Source organism: Osmerus mordax, chromosome 20, assembly GCF_038355195.1.
Source record: "Osmerus mordax isolate fOsmMor3 chromosome 20, fOsmMor3.pri, whole genome shotgun sequence".
NCBI lineage: Eukaryota > Metazoa > Chordata > Actinopteri > Osmeriformes > Osmeridae > Osmerus > Osmerus mordax.
The window spans coordinates 326000-338593 of NC_090069.1; the positions used below are offsets into that span (position 1 = coordinate 326000).

The 12594-nt window shown below is 45.2% G+C and overlaps 1 protein-coding gene across 3 annotated transcripts; it reads right to left on the reverse strand.

The window, feature by feature from the left end:
* Positions 1-2005: 2005 nt before the first annotated feature.
* On the reverse strand, positions 2006-12044 carry tbc1d13 (TBC1 domain family, member 13). Of its 3 annotated transcripts, XM_067258380.1 has the most exons (13): positions 11987-12044; positions 8177-8250; positions 8055-8095; positions 7815-7876; positions 6974-7073; positions 6515-6597; positions 6244-6403; positions 5765-5975; positions 5098-5261; positions 3950-4110; positions 3628-3685; positions 3414-3526; positions 2006-2223 (listed from the first exon to the last, which is right to left on the reverse strand). In XM_067258380.1, exons 1-12 carry the CDS (start codon positions 12007-12009, stop codon positions 3461-3463), a joined length of 1203 nt encoding a protein of 400 aa, XP_067114481.1. In that variant the 5' UTR covers positions 12010-12044; the 3' UTR covers positions 2006-2223; positions 3414-3460. The 3 variants fall into 3 exon arrangements, with proteins under 3 accessions (XP_067114481.1, XP_067114480.1, XP_067114482.1); XM_067258379.1 differs by lacking the exon at positions 2006-2223 and having other exon boundaries at positions 3299-3526; XM_067258381.1 differs by lacking the exons at positions 2006-2223; positions 8055-8095; positions 8177-8250; positions 11987-12044 and having other exon boundaries at positions 3299-3526; positions 6974-7128; positions 7815-7849.
* Positions 12045-12594: the final 550 nt, after the last annotated feature.

A 12594-nucleotide genomic window follows, 5' to 3' on the forward strand; every position in this document is an offset into this window, starting at 1 on the left:
CGCATGGAGGTCTTTCAGATTCACTTAATTACATCATTTTCTTTTTATAAATGTTCTTTCGTTCATTTAGAATGTTTTTTTATTAATCCAATTAACATACAGGGGGAATCTGAAACCACTATAACCCTTTGATCTGCAGTCAAATGCTCTGGGTTAGGGTTCTAACCCTAATGCTCTGGCACCAAGTTATACCCACATCCATATAACCCTCACTGAATTGAAACATTTGATAAAACTCCTTCCATGTGCTTTTACTGAAGCAAGCATCACTCAGGAGTCTGACAGACTGATGACAGACTGATGTTGTGGCATCAAAAGAACCTTCTCTCCCTGCCACCTTCAGGACACGCGTGTGTGTGTGTGTTCCTACGGTGTGTGTGTTCCTACGGTGTGTGTGTTCCTGTGTGTTCCTACGGTGTGTGTGTTCCTGTGCGTGTGTTCCTACGGTGTGTGTTCCTTTGCGTGTGTGTTCCTACGGCGTGTGTGTTCCTGTGTGTTCCTACGGCACCCCTGTCTCACCCTGGCAGGGGACATGGGACAGGGACACCTGTCTGTGCCCAGCCCCTCGCTCTCCTCCCAGGCCAGCGGAGGTTCTGTGCCCAGCCCCTCGCTCTCCTCCCAGGCCAGCGGAGGTTCTGTGCCCAGCCCCTCACTCTCCTCCCAGGCCAGCGGAGGTTCTGTGCCCAGCCCCTCACTCTCCTCCCAGGCCAGCGGAGGCTCTGTGCCCAGCCCCTCGCTCTCCTCCCAGGCCAGCGGAGGTTCTGTGCCCAGCCCCTCGCTCTCCTCCCAGGCCAGCGGAGGCTCTGTGCCCAGCCCCTCGCTCTCCTCCCAGGCCAGCGGAGGTTCTGTGCCAGGCCCCTCCCTGACATGACAGTCTTCAACTAGCACACGCTCTTGTCCTGCACCCGGGAGCTCCCATAGCAACAAGCCTGAGGAGCTCCCATAGCAACAAGCTTGAGGAGCTCCCATAGCAACAAGCCTGAGGAGCAGGGCACGGGACAGGAGGGAGTTCTTCACTGTGTACAAACGCCCTAACCACACCCACACCTAACCCTGATCTGAGCTCAGGTGTATAAGGCCTACACAGCCTGTATAGTTGGAACACAACCGCATGGGAACCAAGTCACAGCTTCCCCCAGAGCTCTCCTGGCAGCTGCAGACCGTAAAGACACTAAACCAGCACAGGAGCTCTGTGGAGTTCTGGCACCACGCCCAAGGTCTCTGCAGGAGGAACCTCACCAAACTATCCAAGTGTAACAATAAAGCTGCAGGAAAGACCGGGTCAGCGTGTCTCTGGGCCACGACAGGCAGGCTGGCCAGCATCTCCTGCACCTGGGTTACTGCCATGTACCCAGCCTATAGCTGGGACTCTTTACACAAAACTAACAGTACAGAACTTTTATTTAAAGCTGCAACAGATCTTAATATCTTAGACAACCAGCATCACAACCTACCAGACCGCTAGTCTGCCACTGTAGAACAGGGCCTCATGCTGAACGGCGGATAAGAGGTGCACATGAAGACCACATCTGCTTATAATCAGGGATCCCTGGAGCCCTGGATCACTGGAGCCCTGGATCACTGGATCCCTGGAGCCCTGGATCACTGGAGCCCTGGAGCCCTGGATCCCTGGATCCCTGGATCCCTGGATCACTGGATCCCTGGATCACTGGATCCCTGGAGCCCTGGATCACTGGATCCCTGGAGCCCTGGATCACTGGATCCCTGGAGCCCTGGATCCCTGGAGCCCTGGATCACTGGATCCCTGGAGCCCTGGATCCCTGGAGCCCTGGATCCCTGGAGCCCTGGATCACTGGATCCCTGGATCACTGGATCCCTGGAGCCCTGGATCACTGGATCCCTGGAGCCCTGGATCCCTGGAGCCCTGGATCCCTGGAGCCCTGGATCACTGGATCCCTGGAGCCCTGGATCACTGGATCCCTGGAGCCCTGGATCACTGGATCACTGGATCCCTGGATCACTGGAGCCCTGGATCCCTGGATCCCTGGATCCCTGGAGCCCTGGATCACTGGATCCCTGGATCCCTGGAGCCCTGGATCACTGGATCCCTGGAGCCCTGGATCACTGGATCCCTGGAGCCCTGGATCACTGGATCACTGGATCACTGGAGCCCTGGATCACTGGAGCCCTGGATCACTCACTCGACCAACCATGTGGACACTGGCCAGATACTGCTGGGCTTCACTATATGGCAACATGGCACTGGACAAACATTTCTGAAAATGTACATTAAATTCTGCTTCATCAGAGAACATTATGAGCACATTACTTGTAATGAGTCTGTGTTTGATCATTTATTTCCAGCAGATGGTGAAGCCTGGACGTTTCCCTGACAACTGGAATGTCAATTATGTAGAATTTCACACATTTCATAAATATGTAAAATACAATCCAAATGTAATCCAAATGTTTAAAGGGTGAATTAATCTTGTTTAGTGTTGGTTTTGAAGTAACTGTTGCTGTTTAAAGTTTTTAAAAAAATCACAGATTTTAAGTAGGCAACATTGTAATTTTAACACAAAAATGACAAATTATCTGCAAAGATACACTTAAAGCGAACAGTCATCTCCTGGGATAGCAATTGTGCAGTTGGCAAGATGTAAGCAGTAGGTGTGTGTTAATGCTGTCAGTTTTTAAACAAGGATGACGAGCACTTCTTGTAACATCAACTTCAGACAGAGAAACATTAAACTTAATTACAGAAATGTCATATTCTACAAACCCCACCTGGTAGCACTTCATTCATGGTATTAAGGAAACCTTCATTCCAGTTAGCATGAAAATATATGGTTATTGGCCATTTCTGGTATGACTGGTTAAAATGGCAAACATTATATTGAGTAGTTCAGAGTTCACCATTCAAAAATAAACAAATAGTATTCCATCATTTATCAAACTCAAAATACACAGTATTTCGAGTAAGAAGAATCCCCTTCTCAGCGCCAGGCCCTCCTACCCTCTTTCCCTACTGCCCTCCTACCCTACTGCCCTCCTACCTTACTGCCCTCCTACCCTCTTATCCTCCTTCCTGGTTTGTCACAATGAATAAAAGTTAACATTTATGAAGCAAAAAAGTACATTTCCAATATATTTAAAAGAGAGATCTTCCAAAGACGTGACACCACACAGGCCAGGAAGACGGCCATGTTGGATCTGTCCACTACCTGGGATGAAGAGGGAAGTCTATGGACGTTATTCTAGACAGTCCTCTTCCTGAACTGTGCTCAGGTGCCCCCCCCAGCCCCCATCTCCCCCCCCCCCCCCCCCCCGAGTGCAAACATAAACAAGGCTGTCTCCAGGGGGGAGGAGGTTTGTGTACTCTGATGGTGAACCTGGGACCGAGTGCAACTCCCCCTCCCAGAATGCACTGGGGGCCTGTCAGCTCTAGTTACCAGCTTCCAGGCTCCTCCCTCCGGGCCGGCTCGGTGGGGGACGACCGCTAGGAGCCCAGTTGCAGCTCCTTGGCCTTGGTCAGGATGGTGTGGACGTCAGAGATGGGGTAGTCCTGGGGAGAGGTTACACAGCTGTTAAAACACCCTTCAACATCCCATCACCTACCCCGCTCTGCTGGCAGACCAGCGCCCTGGGAGAGAGCTGAGTCCGTACCTGCAGCAGCCTCATGTTGATGGTGAAGTCTCCAACCAGTAGCTGATCACGGATCAATCTGCAACAACAGGAACACGTTGACCCTGGAAATATCTCCCTTCTACTGGGAAAACACAACAAGGCTCCTAACCTGCTACGTTCATACTGAGAGCACACACACACACACACACTCACTCACTCACTCACACACACAGGTCCCTCTGAAACTATGGTGGTTTAGTGCCTCAGAGACAAAGTGGTGGTGGTTGGCATGTGAACCTGGCTACTGTGTACTGATTGGACAGTCGACCGGCTACCGTGTCCTGATTGGTGTGGGACTGACGTGAGCATGGCGCAGCAGACCAGGATGAGGAAGTTGAAGCGGTCCTGGTCGGAGAACAGTGAGTCCCAGATCCTGATGACATCAGGGAGCAGGAACTCCTGGGACAGCAGCAGAGTTAGCCAGCGAAACGTGAAGTACTGAGGCTTGATGTTCTGCTCTTGCTGGGGGAGAGAGAGAGAGGGAGGGAAGGTAGTAGAGTTAGAAAGAGATAGGGAGAGAAGGGGGGGAGGAGAGGGAGGTTAGCAGACAATTTTATCCAAAGCAACATACAAATAGTCCAGCAGAAAATAATCACATCTAATACATTCATTATTCTTATAATATCTGGATAGTCTGAAGCTCTGTTATATTGAAGTGAAATACCCTGAAACTAGGGCTGGGCTATATGGGTAAAAAATTATCACAATATTTAAATTTCTATTCGATAACGATAATAAGACGATAGAAGACAGATCTGTAGTAGTAGGCTAGCAAAATAAGTCTCTTCCTCGGTATAAAGTTTAGGCAGCGCAGTGTGAGAGAAATGTTTGCGTCCAGGGAGCACATACCTGGGGTCCAGTAACTTTTTAAAACCTTGCTTTTTATCAATACCTTGGCGCAAACTCACACTTTCTGCATGTTCCAACGACTGATTTTGCTTCAGGTGGTAAAAAAGGTTTGTCGTTACCAGACTTGGTAGCCACCTGTTTACGACACAATTTGCACCGAACATTGCTCTGCTCTTTGTCGGATTTCAAAAAGCCAAACCACTTCCAAATAACTGAAGACAAACCCTTTTTATGAATAATTTCTTTAATGGAAGTTGCTCCCTCGCCATGGCTATCGCTGCCACCGTTTTCGGCATCATTTTCCACGGTTAATATTAGCTACTCCACTGGAGGTGCTCAGTGTCTCTTCCTGCATCACAGAAATTAAATGGACTGCTTTTCCTAATTATTCTCTATCGACATTATTGAAAATGAATTCATGTTCCGATATCTTTATTGAGGGAAGTCATTACTTCGATAATATTTTTTATCGATTTATCGCCCAGCCCTACCTGAAACCATTTGATTTCCTACACCCTTTCTCCTAACAGAACATTGTCACTCAACACAGGAAATGAATGAATGACTGAAAAAGTTTAATGTTTGAACAAAACCTCTCACCAGTTTGAGATAGAGCTCCATGTCCTTGTCTTTCAGCATGGAATAAACACTCTCCATCTTGTAGGTGATGCCACACTGGGAGTCGTCCAGGCTCTTTATGAAGTTGTCCCTGTTCTCTGACATCAGGTTGGTGAAACAGAAGAAGGTGTCTGCCTCCGCATGTTCTGAGCAACACATCATCACACGTGTTCATCATCACACGTGCTCATCATCACACGTGTTCATCATCACACACGTGTTCATCATCACACACGTTCATCATGACACATGTTCATCATCACACGTGTTCATCATCACACACGTGTTCATCATCACACACGTGTTCATCATCACACGTGTTCATCATCACACGTGCTCATCACACACATGTTCATCATCACACACATGTTCATCATCACACACACGTTCATCATCACACGTGTTCATCATCACACGCGTTCATCATCACACGCGTTCATCATCACACGTGTTCATCATCACACGTGTTCATCATCACACGTGTTCATCATCACACACGTGCTCATCATCACACGTGTTCATCATCACACGTGTTCATCATCACACGTGTTCATCATCACACACGTGCTCATCTAGTAGAATCTCTTATTGAAAGCTTTGAACCTGTGACGAACCCTAACATTCCAGTCTCCCTCATTCCAGAGCTCACCTTTCCACTCATCGTTGGGGTCTGTGGCGAAGGTGTAGTAGATGGGCCCCACAATCTCGTTCATGCCCTGGACGTAGGCGATGCCAGGGTTGAGCTTGGCGTAGATGAAGAGGATCCTCTCCACCACCTCCCAGTGCGCCTCAAAGCCGCGGGGCAGCACGGAGTACTCATTAGAGGGGTAGAGGTGGAGGGCCTTGCCTGGAGAGCTCATCTGGAGGCAGGAGGGGGTTTGCAAGGTTCTTGTTACTATGTTGTACTATGTTATTACTAGACAGGTTTCTGCAATGGTTACTGTGGCATTCCTAATTGATGCTTTATCGTTATGTCGTTTATCAAGGGAAATGTATTTACATTGCTAATAAGTACATTCAATTGAGCAATTTAGACTAACGTCATGAATGTAACAGTAAATTAAGAAAAAAAAACATTCTTATTATCATTTTTTGGAAGCCTTCAAAGGCCTTAAAGCTCCCACTTACGTTGGTGACTCCACTGCGGGTGCGGTCCACCGTCTGGGCCTTGAGGGTGGTCTGCTCCACCCTGCGCCTCAGGGTCTCATACTCGTTCTGGGGGTCGAGGATCAGCTGGCAGGGGTAGTCTGTCGGCCGCTGGAAGAACGCCATGTCTGGATACAGACGCCTTGCAGCGGGAACACAACCTCCGTCACTTCAGTCTGGGAGGTGTTAATACTGCTGCCTGGTAGCTGAGATGGTACTTTACACATCTTTATTGACCTTCAGGATAACCTACCTGACATCTTTATCGATCTGCAGGAGAACCTCGTTGTCTTTGAAGTAGTTGTTCCACCTGCTGTCGGGGTTTGGGTTGAGGGGCTGAGGAGCGCGCAGAGCACCGGAGGACGAAGGGAGAAACACACAGTGCTGTTTACATTTTCAACTTGACATACCTTAAACATTTTTCCATAGCATTCCATTTGCGACAAAAGTATAACATTGCTACAATTTCCAAGAGTATAGAAGTTGTTATTCCTATAACAGTTGTGCCTCCAATTCATCTGAATGATTTCCAATGCTTCTGCATTCTTCTCTCTACAGCTTGGTGAACACAAGGCACTACAGGGTTAGGGTTACTACAAGGCACTACAGGGTTAGGGTTACTACAAGGCACTACAGGGTTAGGGTTACTACAAGGCACTACAGGGTTAGGGTTACTACAAGGCACTACTGTATCTCTGCGTTTCTCACTCACGTGGTCCTCCATGGTGACGTCCTCCCGGAACAGCCCAAGGTTGGCTTTGGCGATGCCCGGCTGGATGATCATCTCCCTCAGGAAGTGGGAGTAACCCTCCCTGGAGATGAAGGAAACACACTGTCATCTCCCTCAGGAAGTGGGAGTAACCCTCCCTGGAGATGAAGGAAACACACTGTCATCTCCCTCAGGAAGTGGGAGTAACCCTCCCTGGAGATGAAGGAAACACACTGTCATCTCCCTCAGGAAGTGGGAGTAACCCTCCCTGGAGATGAAGGAAACACACTGTCATCTCCCTCAGGAAGTGGGAGTAACCCTCCCTGGAGATGAAGGAAACACACTGTCATCTCCCTCAGGAAGTGGGAGTAACCCTCCCTGGAGAGGAAAGAAACACACTGGAACCAAGGTCTCCAAGCTCAACCTGGACTTCACTTTCCATGTGCACAATTTGCAGGTCGATTTGGACATGAGTTTCTGCTAAGTGAATCAAATGTAATGTAAAACAAGGTGGTTCCTGTCCTCTTCTCCTGACTGCTGGAGCCTGTCCGGTCAGGAGAAACCAGCTCCTCTGTCTCTGAGGGTCTTAATGACCAGGACAGTTCTACCTCTAACTCAGTTAGGCCTCATCAGTGACCTGCATGACCCAGTCGCTGCACATACCTTCCTGATACCCAGCTTTGTCTCAGAGAGGAATTGCTCCCAACATTGACGTCATCAACCACAACAACAGAGCCCTTACTGGTGAGTAGCTTTGTGCTGCTGCCAAAGTCTCAGCAGACAACCTGCAAGGCTAGCAAATATCTGGAGAGACTGATAAGAACTGTAAAGAAGACTGACTTACCTCTGCTTTTTGAGAAATGAGTCCCATGTTGTCTGGTCCAAAGGCAGGTAGTTCAGAAGAATCTGTACAGCATGTGCCACCAGTCAACATGGTTATCAATATCATAATTGACAATCTACAAAACATAGACAGCTGAACTTTTGTTGTAAATTTAAAACTGCCTAAAACCTGTGACTGTTCTGTTTCCCAATTGGAAATATTTTTTAAGTTATTTACAAAGCTCTTTTTAAGAAAACTTACTTTCCAGCAGAGTGCTCGAATGCCTCCTTCAAATGGGATTCCTGAGAGTTACAAACATACAATTTAATGATGGAAATTAAGCAAATGAAAAACTGAATTGCCCTGAAAGTAATCCAACCCACCGCTGAAACACAGTTCTCTGAGAGACTTCAACTCAATCTTGTCTTCACTCAGCGCTACCTTGAACTCCTGGATCCTGAAATTAACAATAAAAGAATTACCTTTTTAGATTCATCTGCTGTTTTATGGGTCTAAAGGGGTCTCAGGTAGACAGGTGACATGACAGTGCCATCCTCAGCTTCCATGGCCCTGTAGCTGGATAAACAGCATACACTCACACTATTTAAACCCTGTAGCTGGATAAACAGCATACACTCACACTATATAAACCCTGTAGCTGGATAAACAGCATTCACTCACACTATATAAACCCTGTAGCTGGATAAACAGCATTCACTCACACTATTTAAACCCTGTAGCTGGATAAACAGCATACACTCACACTATTTAAACCCTGTAGCTGGATAAACAGCATACACTCACACTATATAAACCCTGTAGCTGGATAAACAGCATACACTCACACTATATAAACCCTGTAGCTGGATAAACAGCATACACTCACACTATATAAACCCTGTAGCTGGATAAACAGCATTCACTCACACTATATAAACCCTGTAGCTGGATAAACAGCATACACTCACACTATATAAAACATCATGTAAGGCAGTCCTCTTCAACCCAGTGTCTGTACAACGTTTAATCCATCTAACGTTTAAAATTTTAAATGTTGTTTAATTGTGACTTGTTTAACTGCATGGTCTTATGGTTCTTCCCTTTTCCACTTATTTGTTTTTTCACAATGTATGCTTCATGTTTTGGGTGCTCGCAATGTTGGGGCTATCTCGTTGTTATGATCAGTGACCTATGCACTTTTGTAAATCTCTCTCGTCACTCTAAACCTCACAGATATTGCATATGTCGGCTTAATCCGAAAGAGAGTAAAGTTAGGGTAACCGCAAGAACACGATTGGCACCGGTGGGCAAACTATTCACGACACGAGACACTACAACGAGCGGATCCATTTATAAATGCGGGGATCCATTAAATGACACACACGTAATGACAAAAAGTATCACGTGCATTCCGAGTTGAAAATGCGTAACGTACAGGGCTGACAACTAACTTGGCCTTTCAGACTCTATAGAACTGGTGATACAGCTCCACAGGGTCATCAAAGTTAAGCTTTACATGAGACAGCAAAGCACTTCTTCCCGAGTTAAAAAGTTAATGATGGGATCTAGAGTATGCGTCTTGTGGGCCCTCTGTGTTTTAACCACAAACTGATCTCTTTTCCATGGAGCCTGAAGGGGTGTAACCTTGCATACAGGGAGACATGTTAAACAGGACGTGTTTGAGTTCAGGACATGGCTGAAAGGAGATTCTCCTGACACAACAGTTCACTCCAATCTAGTCACGAGTCACCAGAGACCAGCACTACCTTGACAGAGCCTGAACATCGAACCAAGGGAACGGTCAAAGGGCATCAGTTCTAGGCACGCTTGCTCTACGCTTCTAAATTGACTAGACTTGCACTTATTGCCCTCCTCCAGGAATGGCCTTCGCCTCACTATCCCAGAAAAGACATGAGCACCAGCAGGCTCAGGGCTGGCTGAATTAACACGTGCATTAGAGCAGCCATTCCAGACCTTTTCCACGTTGTTTCGCACATACATAGCTTAAATATTTTTGCGGACGCCCAACACATCCGTTCACTTAATTCGCGCTTATCACACGTTTAACAACAGCATGAGAGCCAAACAGTTCGCTTTCAACGCAAATGTTATTTCAGCGATCAAAAAAGACAAAATGCCCATCAGCGCCACAGTAAGCACACTTTGTAAAGAGAGGTAAGTAAGTAAGTAAGTAAGACTTTCTGTAAAAAAAAAAAAGTCAATTCTGAAGGTAACAGGGAGCCAGTGTAAAGTAGCTAGGACAGGACTAATGTGTTCTCTCCTTTTAGTTTTGGTTAATAATCTAGCTGCAGAATTTTTAATGAGCTGTAGTCTTTCAGTGGTTTTCTTGGGAAGACCAGTGAAAAGTGCGTTACAGTAGTCCAGCCGGCTGGATATAAAAGCATGAATTAACTTCTCTGCATCATTTTGGTTTATGAATGGTCGTACCTTTGCTATATTCCTCAGGTGAAAGAAAGCTGTTTTGGTCACTTTATTAATGTGAGAGTTGAAATTCAAATCTGAGTCCAGGATTACACCGAGACTCGTCACCTCTGGTTTAAGACAGGGGGTTAAGCCTCCAAGATTCTTAATAAGCATCTCTCTTTTGGATTTGGTGACCTGCGTAACACAGCCAGGTCAGATGTAGACAATCCGGTCAAGTTATAAATGTGACTTTTGATAACCAGAACAGGTTGATAACCCTCAGCTTTTGCTCTCTTATCAACCTTACACTCGAGTTGCACGGCTTCTCGCTTTTTTTCCCATCGACCCATAACATGTCGCCGAGATCTCTCTCGTTTCCAGATTTTTGTTAGAAACTGAGACAGACATTTTATATTACATTATCCATAGGGAACAAATATGACAGACCAATTATTTATATGAGTTAACATTAACGACTAGCAAGCAAACTGACAGATTAAGTACATTATAATGGATCTAAAAATGGTTAGCTCCCTAGCCTATTTTGTGTTTGAGAACTAACATAACTGCTCACTACCAGAAGTTGTTGACCTGGCTTATGCAATATGCGGAAGTGATGCGTTGGGCGTATGCAAGTTTTTAAATTATATTTTTTGGGGGGGCGTATGCAAGTTAAGGCAGAAATGTCAGTTGATCTTTCGTGAACGTGCCAAGTGCAACTATTGGCGTTTCGGTCATGATGAATTAAAGGCAAAATGTCATTTAAAACTTGGTAAGAATTGTAATAATCCTTTACCAACACTATATATCGCTGCTTTAGAGGATTAGCAGTACAAGAGAGATCTAATGGAGGGGACACACTTTACATAGTTCTGCTACCAGGTGGAATAGATGTTAGACAAGCTCCCATTCGTTCTGTTCGGAATTGTGTAATACTGTACAAACAATTACTGTGAAGTTTGACTGTAGATGGACATTGTTTTAAGATGCATTTCAGAACATATAATCAAAAGTATCTTTTTTGCAGTTGTCCTCCCCTTGTCAGTGGAGCTTTAAGCAAATAGTGTTACCGTCCATCTCTCTTGTCTACCTTATCTGAATACCTTATGTTTGCTAAATGACAAGTAAAAAAGAAGATGTGTGAATAGATTTCACATCATTAGAAATGTGTAAACCGGAAATGCAGTGAAAAAATAGATGCAAAATACGTAACTTTATTGATGTGGCCAAACGTTTAATTCAAGCTGAAGTAGTCGACAAAGGAAGATAGCCATCTTACGACTGGCACAGACTATTTGTCATTTAACAAGCTCTTACTCGCTGCTAATAAAAAATTTGCCATATCAATGAAAATGCCTTCACTTGTATGGCTGTAGTAACGCTGCTGTAAAATACATCTAGCGCTAGCGAGCTAGCAGAACAAAAGCGAATACAACATTCATGTTTCCACTTTTGAACAGCACGACAAAGAATAGACATGTAAAGGACATCCCATTGTCTCTTAATAACAGGAGTAGTTAAATATGAAATTAAATCGAGTTGGGGGTGGAAGGGTGTATTTTTAACAATTCAAAGAGGCCAGGACTATCACAACGTTAGCCTGCTCGTAGCAAGCACACTTTGTTAGCCTCGGTTTCCAGTTTCAAACACGGAACCATAATCCACCGTATCCACGATGGATCACAGTATTCGATAAAAAAAATTACGTACCAGCTAATCCGATATATGATGTGACATAAGCAACAACGGTTAACTGTAACTTGTCTCACCTGTTTTTGTAAGAGCTCGACATGTTAGAATCCTGCTGCGTGTTACAACAAAAATAGTCCGATGAGGATACAATCACGCGACTCCCATCTAGCCTCCTGATTCTAACGTAACTCACATGATGAAAAAATGACCGGCAATAAACAGCCAAACATTTTGGCTTCACCCATGAGATCTTAGAAGATAGCGTCTGCACCCCCTTTTTGTTTGATCATTTTTTCTTTTGGACTCCAGTTTCTTTAACCAATGCTATAGTAAATCCTACATGTGAGACAGTAATTCATTACTATTAGATAAGATATCTTAATACTTTGCTACTGTACATGTCTACGTCATTTCGATTATAAGACTTAATTATGAGACAGTTTGTCGTTATGTTTGTTGATAAATATTGTTCATCATAAAGATAGTATTTTTATACAATTACTTTGTAAAGGTTAGAGAATACATAATTATTGTGAGATTTTAAGATGTAATTGTGAGATAAATTTGAATTATTCACTTGAAATGAGTCATCATTAGAGGATTGTAAGTCCTCATCATCATAATAATGATCCGTAACAGTTCCTTAAAAAAAATCTGCACGTCAGATCCTGACCCGGAAGTGCTC

Excerpts from the sequence above, each read along its gene's own strand:
- tbc1d13 (XM_067258380.1), bottom strand. The coding sequence starts at position 12,009 with ATGTCGAGCTCTTACAAAAACAG. Across the intron at positions 7,074-7,814 it reads TCATTTCTCAAAAAGCAGAG|GGAGGGTTACTCCCACTTCC; the intron begins GTAAGTCAGTCT and ends CTTCATCTCCAG. Across the intron at positions 3,527-3,627 it reads TCAACATGAGGCTGCTGCAG|GACTACCCCATCTCTGACGT; the intron begins GTACGGACTCAG and ends ACCTCTCCCCAG.